A 19,182-nucleotide genomic window follows, 5' to 3' on the forward strand; every position below is an offset into this window, starting at 1 on the left:
TTACTTATCCATTAACCTACTGAAAGACATCTTGGTTGCATCCAAGTTTTGCTAATTATGAATAAAGCTGCTATAGCCATCCGTGGGCAGGTTTTTGTGTGAAGATAAGATTTCAACTTATTTAGGCAAATACCAAGGAGTGTGATTACTGGATCATATAATAAGTGCATGTTTAGTTTTGCTAAGAAACTGCCAAACTGTTTTCCAAAGTGGCCATACAATTTTGAGCTCCCACCAGCAACGAATGAGAGTTCCTGTTGCTCCACATCCACACCAGCATTTGGTGTTGTCAGTGTCCCGGATTTTGGCCATTCCAATAGTGTTGCTTTAATCTCATTGTTGCTTTAATTTGCTTTAATTTGTATGTCCCTAATGACATGACGTGGAGCATCTTTTCATATAATTATTTGCCATCAGTATATCTTCTTTGGTGAGGTACCGTTCAGGTGTTGGGCCCATTTTTAAGTCAGGTTGTTTATCTTCTTGTTGAGTTTTAGGAGTTCTTTGTATATTTTGGATCATAGAAATGTATGTCTTTTGCAAATATTTTCTCCCAGTCTGGCTCATCTTGTTCTTTTGACAGTGTCTTTCACAGAGCACAAGTTTTTAATTTTAATGAACTCCAACTTCTTTCACCATTCACGTTGTTAGTGTTTTGTCTAAAAAGTTATCACCGGGGGCGCCTGGGTGGCGCAGTCGGTTAAGCGTCCGACTTCAGCCAGGTCACGATCTCGCGGTCCGTGAGTTCGAGCCCCGCGTCAGGCTCTGGGCTGATGGCTCGGAGCCTGGAGCCTGTTTCCGATTCTGTGTCTCCCTCTCTCTCTGCCCCTCCCCCGTTCATGCTCTGTCTCTCTCTGTCTCAAAAATAAATAAACGTTGAAAAAAAAAAAAATTAAAAAAAAAAAAAAAAGTTATCACCAAACCAAAGGTCATCTAGATTCTCTCCTATGTTATCTTCTAGGCATTTAAATTTTGTGTTTTACATTTAGCACTATGATCTATTTTGAGTTAATTTTTTGAAGGGTCTCAGGTCTGTTATCTAGTGTTTTTGTTTGTTTTGTTTTCACATGTGGATATATTTGTTCCAGCACCATTTGTTGAAAATGCTTTCTCCATTGCATTGTCTTTGTTCCTTTGTCAAGATTAGTTAACTACATTTGTGTGGGCCTATTCCTGGGCTCTCTGTTCTATTTGTATCTATTCTTTGGTCAATACCATACTGACACTGACTTGATTACTATAGCTTTATATTAAGTCTTAGAGTCAGATATGTCAGGCCTTCAACTTTGTTCTTTTCCATTAATATTTTGTTGGCTTTCTGGGTCTTTTGTCTCTTTATATAAGCTTAAGGATCAGTTTGTTGATATCCACAAAATTATTTGCTGAGATTTTGGCTGGGATTGTGTTGAATCTATAGATCATTAGGAAAAACTGACATCTTGTCAATCAATATTGAGTTGTCCTATCCATGGATATGGAATATCTTTCCATTTATTTAGTTCTTCGATCTCTTTCATTAGTTTTGTAGTTTTTCCTCATGTATATTTTGTACATATTTGGTTATATTTATACCTACTTCATTTTGGGGGGTACTAATGTAAATTATATTGTATTTTTTTATGTTTATTTATTTTGAGAGTGAGAGAGAGAACAGCAGCAGGGGAGGGGCAGAGAGAGAATAAAGGAGAGAATCCCAAGCAAGATCCGTGCTGTTTTCATAGAGCCCAATGTGGGGCTTGGTCTCATGAACTGTGAGATCATGACCTGAGCCGAAATGAAGAGGCAGCCGCTTAACCAACTGAGCCACCCAGGTGCCTCTGTATTGTTTTCAATTTCACTTTAGATAGTATATATGAAAGCAATTGACCTGTGTATATTAACCTTCTATCTTGCAACCTTTGTATAGATCACCTAGTTCCAGGAGTTTGGGGATTTTGTTTTGCTAATTCTTTTGGATTTTGTAAGCAATCATATCATCTAAGCTGTTTTATTTCTTCCTTCCCAATCCGTAGAACTTTTCTTTTCTTGTTATTGCATTAGCTAGAATTTGCAGTATGATGTTGAAAAGGAAGTGATGAGAAGATATGGTATCCTTGCCTTGTCCCTGGTTAATAGGAAATCTTCTGGATTCTATGAAGTGTGATGTTAGCTATAGGTTTCTGTAGACGTTCTTTATAAAGTTGAAGGATTTCTCCTCTATTCCTAGTTTACCAAGAGTTTTTATCATAAATGGGTTTTGAATTGTGTCAGATGCTTTTTCTGCATCTATTGATAGGATCATGTCATTTTTCTTTAGCCTGTTGCTGTGATAGATTTTGTTGATTTTTCAATGTTCAATCAGACTTGCATACATGAGGTAAATTCCACTTGGTTGTAGTTGAACTTACTACATCTTTTAATACTAACAATAAAATCAATAAGTTTAGGTTAGGTTCGTAGGTTCAAAAAAAAAAACGTTTTTGACTAGCCAAAAAACCCATTAAGAGCTCCTAAAACCTTGGCCTTATTAATTTAATGTAATTTAATTATCATTTTTGCCAAGAATTTCTTAGAACAAGCACTCCTTCATGTGTTTTTTTTTTTTCATGAATTTTAATCTCTCAATTTGTCAAAATAATATTTGTATACTTTCAGGGCCACATCAAAGTACCCATACATTTTCTCTTTCTCCCTTTTTCTCCACACACACACACAATTTAGTACCAATATTTTATAATTAAACTGTCACAAAACAGTAGTCTCATAACATGATACCAAATGTCTTTGTATCTTTGAATGTATTATGCAGCAAATGAAGGAGGAGAGAAAAGTTAGGAGACATAGATATACTGGTAAGTGTTTCAAAAATTATTTTTATTGTTACATTCCAAAGAGGACGTCCAAAGAAAAAAGCCAGTTATCCAATAACTGTTACACGTTTCAAAAGGAGGCCCCCAGAACCCCAGAACACACTAGAGCTCAAACAGCTGCCTCTCCACCTGACCGGAAATGTTGACAAAGGTGTGTATGTCACCAATCCAGAGAGGCTTGGGGTAAAAGAAAATTCCTTTATTGCAAGTGTCCAAGTTCTTAGGATTCATCCTTAAAGATACTAGAAGAAGATGAGAAAGACCACACACACCAGACTATGTTTAGTCATTAGAGTAAACTAGCAAATTGCTAGTTTGTCCTAGGATGCATTGCATCGGACATCACAGTACATGAGGAAAACCTGCATTTTATGAAGAGCCACCAGGTATTTCAGATCCACTTTACCATGAAGTGCAGCCACAGGCGAACCAGATACCTAGATAATATAGTCAGTGCAAAATTCAAATGGGTAATTCAGGGCTTTGATGAGGCTGGCTACACTGCAAAATATAAATGAAACTTGAAAATAGAATGTTAAGTCTATTTACAAAAGTGTGTTTAGTAAAGTGACTTGAGAAAAGTTAAGCTAACCACTTCCCACACAACCCTCCCCGCCCCTGCCAGAAAAACAAAACAGAACAAAACAAAACAACACCTGAAAATTATCTTGAAAACCAAGTTAAAACTGTGTGGTGAAAAAGACAGTGTTTGTTCCAGGTAAAGGACTTCAAGATAATTTACAGGCAGACTTATTTTTTATTAGTAAAAGTCACAAATAGGAAAAAGGTTTATTGGTTGACTTTGAGGTGTGTGCTTTTAAAAATGTCTGTATTAATACCTTAACAAGAAAAGAAAATACCAAGCACATTTTTGTTTCCAATGCTGAATTTCCCAGCAAGAGTTGGTGAAATCAACAGGGTATTAAAACAAAACCCAGGAATACTCAGTCAATTTTTTTTTCAGTTGTCTGCCTTATTTCTTTCTAATCACCTGCAGTATGATTTCCAATTAGCTGAGGACAACATGACGGTCAAAGACGGATTTTCGCTGCTCTTGAACTTGAAGCTTCCAGCGCTGCTGGGCATACTCTACCTTATTCAGCACATTGGCTCGACTGCGGGAGCGGGCTAGCACATCATGGGCATTTGCAAAAGGCTGGTGATCCTGAAAAGTCCAGGAATGGAGAACATCAGAGATGGCATGTTAGTGTGAAACACACACACACACACACACACACACACACACACACACACACACACACAACTGCTATTATCCAGCCACAGAGATAGGAGCAGCTGGACTTTATAAACAACAGACCATCTCTTTGACCAAGCACTCCTAGGCACCCAAGTGCCAGAAGCAGGATGAACTCAACTACAGTAATAGGTGGTTCAAGTAGTATGAGTGATGAGGAGGTATTTGTGAAATGTTTCCTTGAGTCACCATTTCCAAAGACATTTCCCAGAAGAAGCAGGGACCAAGACAGACAGTGGTCATTTATGTTAAAGACAAGCTTTCCCTGACAAGTAGGGGAAAGAAAATCCATTTCCACATTAATAGCTACCCGTTACAGATATGAAAAGCAGGACTTCTCCCTGTTTTATTCAATACTATATAGCTAATCTTGCAGAGGAAAGACTTGTCATTTAATTTCCCGACTCCCATTACATTAGAATTGTTAACTTGCCAGCTTGGGGCCACATTCATCCTTGGGAGAGGAGTTGACAGGATCTTATCTTGGCTGGTTTTAATATTTCCCTGCATCTTTAACACATACACTAAATGGACTGGTTTCCAAAATTCTTTTCATTCCCCCTCCCCGAGTCTGTAAGGAAAAGAGACATAGCTCAAGTGCTACAATTACCATCTATTACCAAGGACAGCAGGAATTATTACTTCAGCCTTTTTATTTGATAAGTACTTGAATCTTTCACTACTGGGCACTCAGGGGCTTCCATGTTAGTTGCTGCTTTTGGAAAGAAGCTACTGAAGGGTTACTCAGGTACCTGTGTAGAAAACCAAGCTATCCTGGTGAAAGTAAACCAATGCCACTGATGTTTGTAGTCATTACACAGGAAATCACTATGCTAATCTATCTATGGATTTGATATAAACACAGCTGCCTAAATGACAAAAAGCATTCAATACTAGTTCATTGCTTTTGTTTGCCTTTTCCTTGATCTTCTTCCTGAACCCTGTGTTAGCAAAGCTTCTAAATGTTCCAACATAGGATCCAAGTCACAAGTTGTACCTCTCTCATTAAACCTTGCCTCAAAGAAATATTGTTTTGCTGTGCACGTTTGCAAAAGCTCCATTATATATCCAGGGCGGGAGTCAGCACGTCTATAGAAAGCTATCCATAACCACATTAACTATATATACAACTTTCACTATGTGGAGTTATAACACCTGGTCTTCTTTTTATAGAAAGACACTTACACAATGTCTACATTTCAAATACATCAAAGAGTTTTCTATAAGGAATCTTTTTCCCTGCCTTCTCTGCCATAACCGCCTCAACTTTTCACTTACTTTAGGTACCAGCTTGTTACAACAAAGGCAAAAGGCAGGCCCCCTGCCCCTTTAAAAAATTTTTAACCTTACAAATGAAAATAATAAAAACATATTCCATAAAGTTCAAAATGTTTCAAAGATTTAAGAAAAAAGGTCAGGAAAGAGGAAGGCTGAAGTTGTTTGATTACTTGAAATACACTGACCCGAGGTCATCTAACAAGCAAACACAAGGCTTACCTCACCTAACCTTGACTTGGTGTTACAACATCTCTACACACTGATTTTGTCCAAGTAGATTAAAATGACTCTATGGGAATATGGTGCTTCAACGAACTTGTATATAAAATAGTATTACCATTGGTTTGTTTTGACATAAACAAGAGTGGGAAGAAGGATATACTTTATCAGCAGAGCAGCTCTCAATTTCATAGTCCTGTTATCTACCCTTCAAGGTAGGGGGAGAAAAACCTTTCTAAGGGACAAATTTAAAGGACTAAACAAACCAGTTAATCCTTCTGGTCTGTTCTCCACCTATCAGAACAAGATTGAACTAGCTGCTCATGGTCATGGATGCTGGGAGAATGCAAATAGAGATTTACCCCTTTTATATGTTTGTTCTTTTTACACCTGATAAAATTACAATAAATACAAAACATGTTTTAATGCAATGCTTTGATAACAGCAATGATGTGTCATGGATACAGGATACGATAAATATTGTGACTACTTGCAATGAGCTTCTTAACTATTTGTACTAATTCTCACTTGATTTAAAATGCTCTACAGTGAACAAAAATGGAAAAAATAAAAGAATTTAACAGAATTTAATAAAGCATTTTTAAAAGCATATAAATAGTAAAGAACCCTCATGATAGATAAGCAACAATTGTAGGAATTTAAATTTAGCTTCTTTTTGTACAGAGTTGTTACCATAAATTCACAGCTGGAGGTTAGAAAACCTTTCTCTCTGCCCAGAATCAAGTCAATAGATATCCAAGAGTCAGCCAGACATCTCAGAGAACATGTTTTCAGTTAACATATGCACAGAATCAATCACTGGTGAACAAAATGGTTATTAAGCACATTACCCTACCAATCACATGACTTTCCTACATGTTTTCTTCTACGCATTTGTGCATCCACTTCTTGTATGTTCTATGTGTGTTACATTATTTCTAAAATCAGGAGCCAGATATTTTATACTGCAAAGAATATAGTTTTAAGTCAGACTTTCTATCTGGGTGCCTATTATGAAATGGTTTATGTGGCCTTTAATACATAACATTTTCATGTTAGTTCCCAACTGGGAGTGTTTTGCCCCCCAGGAACATTTGCCAATATCCGTGGACATTTCTGATTATCATGATTGGGATAAAGGGTGCTACTGGCATCTAGGGGGCAGAGGTCAAGGACGCGGCTAGTACCTTACAATGGACGGGAGAATACCCCACAACAAAGAATTATCCAACCCAAAATGTCAATACTGTTGAGGTGGAGAAAATCTGTCATACGTGAATGAAAAGTAACATGGGAACAGTATTTGAGACTCTAATGCTTCTGGTATACAACCTCCTGTGCTTCTAGCTCTCTTGTCCCGTTAGCCCCGTATGCCTAGTTTTTGACCACATCAGATCTCCAGTCTCGACCTTTCTCCCAGCCTATCACTCCCTGCCTTGAATTCTTACAAAATAAATAGGCGTTTGTTACATGTTTAAAAATAAAAGGTGGAAACGTACTGTAATTAGTCATTTCTTTTATGTGTCTGTCTCTGTTTCATTCATCTCTTTATTCCTAGTCCCTAGCAGAGGACCTGATACAGAAAAGTTACTCATTATGTATTGGTTGAATTAATAAGGAAGCAAGGAAAAAAGAGGCAGAGGTGTTTCTATGAAAGTTCTTGACAAAACATAAATGAAATCTTGCCCAAATCAGTTAAGCATTCATAATTGATATTCATATGATAACAATGTATTCATTGAAAAGTAGGCTCTGTTTGTAGTTATAACTCAAGCCATCTAGTCAGGATATCCTCTTCCCATCTTTTAGCAATAAGTCCACAAGCCATTCCAGAGTAAAAGGACTTCTGACTATGGTTGGCAAGGGCTCACGCTGGCTTAAGCTTTTGGGATTGGCTCTTGAAACTGTTGAATTTTACCCATTTTAAGGAACATAGGCCAATAGAGTAATCCAAAATAAAAGTAATTTCTGAAAATATGTACATATAGAAGAATGAAATAGTAGAAAATTTGGAAAGAGGCCCAAATAGGATAATAACAAAACAATATAATTCTCTAAGTTATACTGAATAAATAACAAGTCTGTGGAGTATGTTCATTACTAGACATTTGTGAATGAAGTAATGTTAACATAAAAAGGAGACCACAAACTAATTTACACACATTATACCAAGTATATGTACAAATATAAATGTGTTTTGAAGACAGGAAGAGAATTGAGAATGATAGTTTTATTTTCCTTCAAAGATCAGAGATTTTTTTTTTAGAAGGAGGGAAAAAGAAATATAAAACATCAGCAGGTTATCAAGCTGTACCTCATTAAGAAAAGAACATTGTCTTCATTCATGCTTCCCTTCACTAAAGCCTCTGCCTTCTAATATATTTGGTCATGCTGACAGGAAAGGTATTCAGGCAGGAGCTTGGGGAGAAATCTATCTCAGAAGCTTTTCTCAGTGTAAACAGGGAAAGGCAATGAAGATTGTGCCCTTGATACTAAAGGGCAAAGCCTTGCGCAGCACACTCACCAAGTTTAAACTACCATATTGATGGCTTTACAGAGCAATTTCCTCATGAAGAGACATATACTACAATCAGACCAGTCCTTAGCTTCTCTATTTGAGCATCTGCTCCAGCACATGAACATCTATATGCGACCATTTTTCACTTGCTCTTTGTATCAGATGAGGACAGAGACTGGCCTCACAGCTAGGGCAAGCCAAGTACTTACCCCAACATCATCATCGCTCTGTATCAATTGTGAGTGTCCAAACAGGCGTCTCTTCAGTATGGGCTCAACAAGGGTAAGATATACCATGTACAGAAGTAGAAGGCCCAAAATGGAGAGATAAATTATAATGGTAACCTGAAGGAAATTGAAAATAAGTTAATCTCTATTCAAGCCAAGAAATCAGAATTTTGTGTAATAATGACACCACAGTGAAGACTGATTTTTCAGCAAAGCATATAGGATTCTGATACAAACCAGATTCCAACATAAACAAACTCAACTCTTCACCAAAGTATTATTTAAATAGAACAAGGAAAGTAAGCATGTTGTCTTTGAGATCTTTTTGCAAGTTTTCAAAACTCCGTCTTCACCTACTGATAATCATGTCAAAGCTGCTAGCACACAGTTTGCTTTTTGCACCTGAAGATGGTATCCTAGATTCAGCAGCACTGTGTTAAGACAACTTAAAGGAACCCTTACAAAAAATGTAATTCAGATGAATTTCAACAGAATACTCTTTTAGATCAATTTAGATATACAAAAATACACTTCAGGTCAGTGATTTCCCTGACATCTTAATTTGTATGCTGTCAAAAAGTACAGCCTCTGGAATGGCTATAATTAAAGATAGACAGTGCCAAATGTTAGCAAGAATGTGGAAAACATGAACCCTCATACATTGCTGGTGGGAATGTAAAATGGTACAACCACTTTGGAAAACATTCCAGCAGTCTCTTAAAAGTTAAAATGAACTTATCTCTCTAAGGAATCTACCTGAGAGGAAAACATATATTCACACAAAGACATGTGCACAGATATTTATGACAGATATTTATTATTTATTCATAATAATCAAAATGTGGAAATAACTCAAATGTCTATCAACTAATGAATGGATAATGAAAGTGTGGTATATTCATATACTAAAATGCTATTCAGTAAAAAAAAAGGAATTAAATACTGATAACGTGCTAGAACATGGATAAACCTTAAAAACATACTAAGTGAAAGAAACCAGCCACAGAAGACCACATATTGTATGATTCTATTCATATGAAATATCCAGATCTGTAGACACACAAAGCAGAATAGTGATTGTCAAGGGCTAAGGTGTGGGAATAAGATTAACTGTAAATAGGCATGAGGGATCTTTTTGGGGTGATGGGAATGTTGTAACACTAAATCTAAAAATTTTTTTTGTTTTAAATTTCCCCAAATTTATTCAATTATACACTTACAGTGAGTGACTTTCAGGGTCACTCATGTGTAATTACACATCAAAAATTTAGTTGAAAAATAAAAACGTACAGTGAGGATTTCTCTACTGGATAGCATCCTGCTGGAACAGAAACTCTCCCACAGAAATCTTTGTAATTGTTACACTGACCACCCCAGATTCTTCATGAAGTCTTTTCTCAGGGAAAATGAATAGGAAGTTCCATGTAAAAAATTGGGGAGGAGAACTGTTAGCCACCATAATAAAGTAATTTAATTTCATTAGAGGTCCAAATGGTGAGGAGAGTGACCTATATTCTATTTCCTATAAGAAATAAAGAAAGGAAATCTTAGAATCCAGAAGTGTTATTTCTAGAACAAAGTAGTCTATTTATACAATTTTTTTCCCTAAGGGTTGAGAAGGCAGGAAGAAGAGGGCCTAGTCATGCTGTGCTTTTACTAGCTTCTGGCAAACATGGCCCACAAAAAAGCCAGGATATGTTTTGGGATATACATGTAGGGCATTTTTGTGCCATTTCATATCACACCTATGTAATGTGTCCTAATAAACCCACAAAGTATCTCAATGAGGTGGGCAGAGAGCAGGCCCACTGTTCTCTGGGGTTGATATTGAGGGTGAGGAAGGAAAAGTGTTCGCGGGTGGTGAGGAGGGGAGAGAAGAACAGTACTTGAGTGACTAAAATAGAATCCAGATGTCCAAAATTTTCTTACTTGTCTAGATACCATGAAGAACTATTCCAGAAGCAAAAAAGATGAATTTTTTTTTTTTTTTTTACCTTGATCGTAACAGAGCTTCTTTCCTCGTACTTGCATTCACAGCGTAGACAGTATGCTTCTACATCAGGCCCGCGCACGGGCATGGGATCCACAACATGAAGGCAATCGCTGAAAAAACAAAGATAAATACTGCATCAGGCTACCTGGATGTTCTACTTGTACTGATCAAAACTTTCCTGAAATCCAGAATAATCACTGACCTTACCCAATTACAGAATTTAAGGAACAACTAATAAGGGAAGTGAAATCATTTGCTTTCTCAATATTAGCAATTTAGTGAGATTTAACAGTCTAAGAATCATAAAGACATATATCAAGTAGCTATTTTCAAAAGTGCTGCTTGTTGGAGCGCCTGGGTGGCTCAGTCGGTTGAGCATCCGACTTTGGCTCAGGTCATGATCTCGCGGTCTGTGGGTTCGAGCCCCGCATCGAGCTCTGTGCTGACAGCTCGGAGCCTGGAGCCTGCTTCAGATTCTTGTCTCCCTCTCTCTCTGCCCCTCCCCCACTCATGCTTTGTCTCTCTCTCTCTCTCTCAAAAATAAATAAACATTAAAAAAAGAAGTTAAAAAAAAAGTGCTGCTGTTAACAGTTAAAAATCCCAAAAGGCATTGAAAATTACTTAGCATATCAAGTTATATTTAGACTTGTACAGTTACCAAGAAAAACTGCTTTAAATGATTTAAAGTATCTTGGGGCATTGTTCAAATATGAGATATCTCTTTTATGAATGAATTTAGTCTTAACTGCCACAGTGTGGTATCTGAATGGCTAATCACACTTAACAGTTGGTAAATTCTGAAACTCTGAACACTCAAAGGCACAGTAAAAAACAATTACTTTTCTTAATGAGCAAAGGTCTATTGAAAAAGCATGGGAAAATAGGCTTAGGACAACAAAAATATTTAAAAGTGCAAACTGATTACCCAGAAGAAGTATATAAAAAATAATAAAAGGCTGAATATTTTTGTTGTTGGATATTCTTTATTTTCCCCCCATTTTCCAGGCCACTTATGAAAAAAGAAATTCTATCAAAAAAATCTTTTCCCAGAAATCTGTGAATTCTAGGAAATAATTAAATTATTACTCTTCCCAGCTATTAAGAGCCTACTACTCTGTTCACCTTCAGCAAAAGTAGGCAAGGGGCACCTGGGTGGCTCAACTGATTAAGTATCCGACTTCCACTCAGGTCATGGTGGCTTGTGAGTTCAAGCCCCACGTCGTGCTCTCTGCTGACAGCTCAGAGCCGGGAGCCTGCTTCAGATTCTAGGTCTCCCTCTCTCTCTGCCCCTCCCCCGCTTGTGCTCTGTCTCTCGCTCTCAAAAATAAATAAACATTAAAAAACTTTTTTTTAAAAAGTAGGCAAAAGTTTCCTGTCCTGCCAGCTGCTGGGCAATTTTCTTTTGTCATCTCTTCTTTAGGCACTTCTGACTGCCTAAAGAACTCTACAATAGCATCCTGTCTCACCCCACCCATCTTTCTTGGGGGCACACAATTCTCTAGGCTACAGCTTTTCCTTTGCTGTACTTTTTTATGTGTCCCATTCCCTCAAGCCATGGCATAAGAGAGAAAACCCAAAATGGCATAAATGATAAAAATTCCATCAGTTATCCCTAACAGGTTATTTAATTTTAACAAAGGTACTAATGAAAAAGAAACCTCAACTGGTAGTATGGTAAGGTAATCTATCTCAGAATCCTAGCCCAACACTTTCATAGAACCCAGGGCTCCTACCACCTGGGTCAGCTCCCCTGTATTTCTCTAAACCTCAGGAAAATAAGACTTATCTCCTAGTTTCCTATTTCAGCTTCGGAAGCCTTCATAACAATACCCAGGAATTACTTGAGAATCTAAATGTTGAGTACTGAGTGTTTCTTTTTAAGTACTGATGTAGTTTAATAACAAGGAGATATTGAGCATTGTGCAAAAGTTGTGCGGGGTGGGAAAGGAAGCAGGAAGGTTGGTTCTGGGTGGCTGGTCATGATAAACACAGAACCCAGGTAAAGAACGCAACCACTCTGGGAACGAGGCAACACCTCCCCCTAGTGCCAAAAGGAGGACTTACATCATATCCCAAACACAAACCAGAGAACTCAAACTTTTCTTAAGTTAGACAGTGTAAGTCAATAAAGAATTAATGCCAACAATGGATGAAATGGAAGCCACAAGGTAAAACTATACCTAGGACCAAATAGTTATTGGAGGCTTTGTAAAGCCATAACATCCTGGTTAATCATAACCTGCCTACCCTTTTAAAGCCAGTTAATAACTGAGAACATATCCTCAGTAAAAGGCTGAGCTGCAGGAAGGAAGCAAGGGAGAGAGGGAAGAAAAATCGGAAACAAGCTTTGTTCTCAGTTGTTTATTTTCAAAGCCCCCTATTTTGACCAATACCCAAAGATGAATGGCATATGGTTCTGTCTGAACCTGGAATTATAAAGTCAGTGAAAAGATCAGTACTAAACACTTGAACAGTGAGTTTACCTGCCCCTCCAATAACAGGCATCATATTCTATTAATAATAATAGATTAACCTAAATGTGTTTAATGTATTTGGAAAATTTATAGGAATAACGTAATTTATTTGAGCTTTCTTATATCATAAAAGTAACTTGATGATATACAAATCTATAAGAATATAGCTAAATCACTTTGTAATATGAGACATTTATTTGTTTACTTTTGAGAGACAGCATGTGAACGGCCATGAGTAGGAGAGGGGCAGGGAGAGAGAGAGAGAGAGAGAGGTAGAGAGAGAGAGAGAGAGAGAGAGAGAGGTAGAGAGAATCTCAAGCAGGATCTGCACTGTCAGCATAGAGCCCAACGTGAGGCTCAAACTCACAAACCATGAGATCATGATCTACGCCAATATCTAGAGTCAGATGCTTAACCGACTGAGACACCCAGGCGCCCCTCTAATATGAGACAATTTAAAGTGGAGCATGGAAGTTCATAAGCAATTTTCAAGAACACACTTATCAAATATCAGACTGAACCTAAATGCATATCATGGGAAGAACAGACAACAGTATCAGAAAAAATACACATGCTCAAAGGCTACCTTTTCTTTTTCAAAATCAATTTGGAATATTGTAACCAAATGAACTTAATTTTTGCTTTCAAAAATTTTGCTGTATATTTAGTTGTGAAATCAGGTATGTGTGAAAAGTTCCTAGCATAAAGAGCTATTTTTCTTGTAAGCCTATCCCAGCAATATTCCACCATGGTTACAAACCATAAAATAACACAATTTCATGAGAAGGAGCCCATCCATCCTGCTACAAAACAACTGCTTCCCAATCATTTTATGCCATATGCGGAAAACTTATCATTTGTCAGGTCCATAAATAGAGGGGGCTACTGGTGACCAGTGAGGCAAGATCCCCGTCATCATAGGCCTGCTTGATTACCCCAAGGGCTGAAGGAGTTCTTGACACACCTTAAACCATGGCATACCGACTGGGAAACTATGCTATACACGGCTCCTTCCCATTCCGTCCTGAGCCTTTTGACACTTCTAAACATAGTCTCCTATGTAGTTGGCAATATATCATCAAAACCTACAAGGTGTGAAAATTATAACCCAGATAAATGAGGCTTGCTTACCTTCCACTGAAAACCAAGAGGGAGGACTAAAATAGCCAGAAGGTAGCTATGGGCAGGTAGGTGCCACAAACTCAATTCCATCCCTTTTAAAATGCTCCCTGCTTGGGGTTTTGTGTTTTGGCCATATTCCTTTAAGTTTACATCAAGCACGCAGAGCCTTACTCTCACTTTTTCAAATGGAAGTGGAATTTGACACTTACAATTAAAAAGAAATACAGGTGACCCTTGAACAATAAGGGTTTGAACTGCATGGGTCCACTATACACAAATTTCTTTCAGTAGACACAGTAAATGTATTTTCTCTTTCTTATGACTGTCTTAATATTTTCTTTTTCTAGCTTACTTTATTGTAAGAGTAAAGCACAAAATACATATAACATACAAAGTACGTGTTAATTAACTATGTTACTGGTGAGCCTTCTGGTCAACAGTAGGCTATCAGTAGTTAAGTTTTGGGGGATATTTTTGACTGTACCAGAGTCGGCACACCTAAGCCCTACGTTGTTCAAAGATCAGCTGTACCTAAAAAGGAAACAATACATTGGATAAACATTCTGGGCTAACAATGACACCCATAGAAAGAAATTTGACAGGTAATTCAGTAATCTAGAATACTTACCAATCTTTTTGGGATATGTTCTTATTATAAATATGCCCAGAATTATCTTTATAGGGAGGACAGATACATTTACATCGGACATCCTCGAAGTTCTGTAACCAAAATGGAAACTTAGTATAGCTTGTTGACATGTTAGCATCGATATTTTTTAAAAAACTGTACCATATACATTTTACTAAGCATCCCCTGTCAAATATTCTAAAACCATTAATTCTGAGAAATAAAACTTTTAAAAAGTCAGGTTCTTTTTGGTAATGCTAATGAATCTTTATATATTACATAAAATTATTTTGAAATAATACCTGTACATGATCTGTGGTTTATTACTTACAATTTACAGGTCATACGACAGTCAAACTGTGCTAATGTTATCACCCTCTGCCTGCTAGTAAAAAGACACAGCAGACAGCTGTGCCTGCAAATAAGAATCCAATTACAAAAGGATGGGGAAGAATCAAACTAAATGTTACTTATAAAACAAGTCACAATTCTTTTATCCACCATTCTTCCACCCTCTGGTAAAATGGCATTGATATGGATAAAAGGGGTTGTACCAGAGCTCTATACAAGGTATGAAGTTTTAGAGGCACTCAGCTACAATTTAGAAAGGAAGTACACAAGGGAAGTAGCTGAGTCTAGCTGAGATCAGTTTGGTCTACCTTTCCCAGGAAACTTTGCTTCCAATTCTGGTAGACAGAGAGTATAACTACTGATAAGCAAGTTGCAAGAGGTGGAGAAAGAGGTGACTAAATATAGGAGTACAGGGAGTAGGAGAAGCTTCATTAGCAAAAGGGAATTTATCTGAGAAGGCAGCGGCTCATTAGTCCCCAGAGGACAAGGCCCAGTGTTGCTATATATGTGATGCTATGTGTGGCAGAACTGTTGACAATGCATTCATTCATTCAGCAACCACTTAGTGAGCATCTGTTCAGTACCAGAACTTGTGCTCAAGGAAGTAGATTCAGATTCCTGCCAGTTATTAGGACACACCCTAGTAATGGAGACTGACAAACAAATACATGATTACAATACAATACTTAAAGTGACACAGGAGATATGCAGAGGATGCCAGCAATGTTCTGAAAGTCAGGAGAAGCTGCTGTCCCTGTTTCTGGTGGGAGGTAGGGAAGATTTCAAAAAGAACTCCCAGTTAAAAACCCCCTGATATGTCTGCATGTAACCCATCTTTCCCAGCCCCTATATTTAAAGATATTATAGATTAGATCTCCTATTTTTAAAAAATGCAAATGTCATTGTTTCCCCATGACATTAATGTGAATTCCTTCTGTTTTCTCCAAGAAGGAGCTAGCTCATCAAGGAGGAAACACAAGTGTGTATGGGGCCAGAGCACGTCTGGAGGGTGGGGGCATGAAGGGGATTAAAGAGCAGCATGAGGAGGCTAGAAGGACCAAGAACTGGAGCAGGGGAGAAGGCCACAACTCCACCTCTCCTGCAGTTTGGATCCTCCCTTCTCCCCTAAATTATCAGGGAAAGAGAAGGCAAACAAGGGCCAAGAGATCCTAGAGAGAGTTAGATTAGGTTACTAGGCTGGTGAGAGAGACTCTGTGTAGGTCCTATTGGGAAGGAATGCTGCCAGGAAAGGCAAATTCTTACACTGGGGAGGGAATCGTTCAGGGATGAGTTGAAATGAGTCAGTTCCTAAGAGGGAAGATTTCCGTGACATGGGGGCTTCCTATCACTTTGGCTTAGGGAATGGAGAGGGAGGGTGAGGAAGAGGGCTGTCTGTGAGGCAGGCAGAGGGCGGCGGTAGATTGTCTGGAGCTTAATTAAGGGTGGAAAGTTAAAGGATCTTAGAGATGGAAAGGCTGTAAAGTTTCAGGTGGGTGCTGTAGGGGCTGGGAAGGGAAGTGTCTAGGAGCTAGAGGAGTTGCCTCTCCAGGCTGTGCGCACTGTCAGGGCTGGGTGGAGCTGGGGCCGCAGGCGGGGTATCAGGCGGGAAAGAGGAGAGTAGTGTCGGGGCTAGGGGTGGGAGTGGGGGCAGTGACTGTCAGACTATCAGGACCAGAGGGCGAGAGTGCTATCAGGCAGTAGGGTGTTGGGTGGGGGGTTTGCTAGGGCTGTGAAGCCAGGGGTCGGGCTGGCAGGGCTGGGAGAGGAGTGGGGTGGGGAGCAGGTTGACAGATTCAGTTTCCGCAAGGCCAGGGGCAGGGGAGGAGCTCCAGTCTGGAGCGCAGGCTGGGCAGACTCACCTTGGCGGCGTCTGACAGCTGCACCAGCAGCAGTACTGAGAGCGCCAGGCAGGAAAGGCTGAGCAAGGAGCCAAGCCGTAGAAAGCCTCCCCACAGAGTCGCCATCGCTGCCAGGCCCAGCAGTTCCCACAGCCCGGAGCCCGCCCCCCGAGACCTGCTCCCGGCTGGGGCTCAGTCTCGGGCTCCGGCTCCGGCTCCTCCGCCTGCACTTCCGTCTGGGCTTTGGCGTCACGGCCGCGACGGGTCAGCTACAAAAAGCTTCCGCCCCGGAAGCGGTTCCCGGTGCTAAGGGTCCAGAGGCTGCGCCGTGCCGACGCCTGTCCCGCGTACACTCGGACCGCGAAAATGAAAGGGGAGCCTCCGGGGCTCAGCCTTGGCCTGGCAGAACTTTGAGGCGCGAGGCTGCCTTTCTCGGATGCAGTAGCAGTGGGGGCTGTGGACCGACAGTGCTCTGTAAAGTCCGCTCGCCCAGGGAGACCCCCAGTAAGTCCAGGAGCTGAGATGGGAACCTCCAGCGACCCCTGCGAGGCTGGAGCTGTTCGTTGCCGGACACTAGGCTGCAGTGAGCCCAAGCCCCAGGGATTGCTTGAGAGGGCGGCCCATCCCGCAGGCGCAGGGGGGCGGGTGGCAGGCGTGGAAACGGAGCTATGGGACTGACTGGCCGAGCCATCCTTTCCCGGGAAGCCTAACCCCCTCAACCAGGGGTTTGGGGTCCTCTCTGGCACTTTGGGTACCAACCTGCCGCCCATGCGCCTCTCGAACGCCGCTCCCCGCAGGGTTTTTAAGTCTCTGCTTTCGTGGGTCTGGCTTCTGTTTAGGTCTCCCCACTTGCCTCCCGCTGGGGGCTGACCGTCTAGGTTCACCCTGATGCCGGAACTGGGCCACAGCGACGCGGCGTGGGCCAGGCCAGGGCAGGCTCCGCAGGGTGTGGAGTTGGAGAAAGAACCACCCTAGTGGCCTCGTCTGCCCAGGACTCCAGAAGGTGGGGGATCCCGGTGCTGCAATCCTATTCAGGGCGACTGGCCCCTAAGTCAGAGTTGGGGGAGCGCTGACCGGTCTTTCCAGTGCAGGTCATCCTCTATAGGTAATTTAGAACCCTGGAGATGGCACAGTGTCTCCAATTAAAATATTTTTCACTTAGTGGAGAGTGGAGCTGGATAATGGAAAGGATACAGGATTCATCACCACTACTACAGATTTGCTGAATGACTAGGCAAAACACTTACCTTTTCTGAGCCTCTGGTTCTTGGTTCAGTATGAGATTGAACTTTTATCTGTGGATTTCAAATTGTCCCATGGGATACCCATGTTTCTTTCTTTAAACAAAACTTACAGGTTTTTCTGGTTTGCAGAAATATTTTAATAGAATTTTTTCGGTATTTTTCTCCCATGTGATTATTGTTGATGCTAGAATGTAACACAAGGTGTCTGATGTTGCCCCCCAAATATTTAACCCCACTCGATCCCAAATGGCACCTAGTCCCAACCAGAATCAGAGGGGTAGGACTAGATGACCTTCCATCAAAGTCCCTCCAGGCTGCCCTGTGAAGATACTGTCACATTAGTGAAATATCAAGTCTTTGTTGTGGGTGGTCTGTTGGCCAGAGAACAACCTGGAGACACCTGAGGTCAGAAGTGCCTGTGAAGCATTGTGGATCTGTGATTGCTAAAAGCAAGTTTGGGATCAATTTAGGGTTAATTGTCTAGGTCTGGCATTTAAAGGGAGTACTCTGGCTAAAACCTCATAGGCCTTTTCTTCAAAATTGTTCTCCCTTGACTGGGAGTACAAAGGCTTAAAATAAATATATAGTAATGCCTCTGATAGGCCTCATCTGTTTAATGGAGAAATACCAAGTACACTCATGGAAGCAGAATTTTAAGGTTACACTGTCCAATACATAGTCACTAGTCACATGTGGTAATTGAGCACTTGAAATGTGACTAGTCTGAATTGAGTGTAGAATAGACATTGGATTTCAAAGACTTAATACAAAAAACCCCCAAAATATCAATATTTTTATATTAAGGTTGAAATATTTCAGATACATTGGATTAAATAAAATGTTATTAAAATAATTTCATTTGTTTCTTTTTACTTCTTAAATGTAGCTAGTAGAGAATTTAATATTTATGTTAGGTATCACTGTTGTAGAATATGGAATATGGCTACCACGAGTGAAGAGTGACTGTAAGATGGTTGCCTGGCTGGAGGCTGAATGAAGACTCAGGCTTGGGTAAAGAGAAAGGTGACTGGGAGGAATTGGCACATCTGGAGCCAACGGTTTAGGGGAGGTAGATCTCCGCCAAAAAAAAAAAAAAAAAAAAGGAAAGAAAGTAATTTTAGGTGATGCAAAAGAAGTAGAGAGGTTAGTTCCTCTTGTTCTGCCCTGCTCACACCTAGATAACACT

The 19,182-nt window shown here is 40.0% G+C and overlaps 1 protein-coding gene across 1 annotated transcript; it reads right to left on the reverse strand.

Annotated features, from left to right (window-relative positions):
• Window positions 1-2,832: 2,832 nt before the first annotated feature.
• On the reverse strand, window positions 2,833-17,528 carry TMEM9B (TMEM9 domain family member B). Its single transcript, XM_045484436.1, has 5 exons — window positions 16,774-17,528; window positions 14,564-14,655; window positions 10,341-10,449; window positions 8,329-8,463; window positions 2,833-4,014 (listed from the first exon to the last, which is right to left on the reverse strand). The coding sequence occupies exons 1-5, from the start codon at window positions 16,876-16,878 to the stop codon at window positions 3,859-3,861; spliced, it is 597 nt and encodes a 198-aa protein (XP_045340392.1). The 5' UTR covers window positions 16,879-17,528; the 3' UTR covers window positions 2,833-3,858.
• Window positions 17,529-19,182: the final 1,654 nt, after the last annotated feature.

Source organism: Leopardus geoffroyi, chromosome D1, assembly GCF_018350155.1.
Source record: "Leopardus geoffroyi isolate Oge1 chromosome D1, O.geoffroyi_Oge1_pat1.0, whole genome shotgun sequence".
Taxonomy (NCBI): Eukaryota; Metazoa; Chordata; class Mammalia; order Carnivora; family Felidae; genus Leopardus; species Leopardus geoffroyi.

Excerpts from the sequence above, each read along its gene's own strand:
- TMEM9B (XM_045484436.1), bottom strand. The coding sequence starts at position 16,878 with ATGGCGACTCTGTGGGGAGGCTTTCTACGGCTTGGCTCCTTGCTCAGC. Across the intron at positions 10,450-14,563 it reads AACATATCCCAAAAAGATTG|CGATTGCCTTCATGTTGTGG; the intron begins GTAAGTATTCTA and ends TTGTTTTTTCAG. Across the intron at positions 4,015-8,328 it reads AGAGCGATGATGATGTTGGG|GATCACCAGCCTTTTGCAAA; the intron begins GTAAGTACTTGG and ends TGGACTTTTCAG.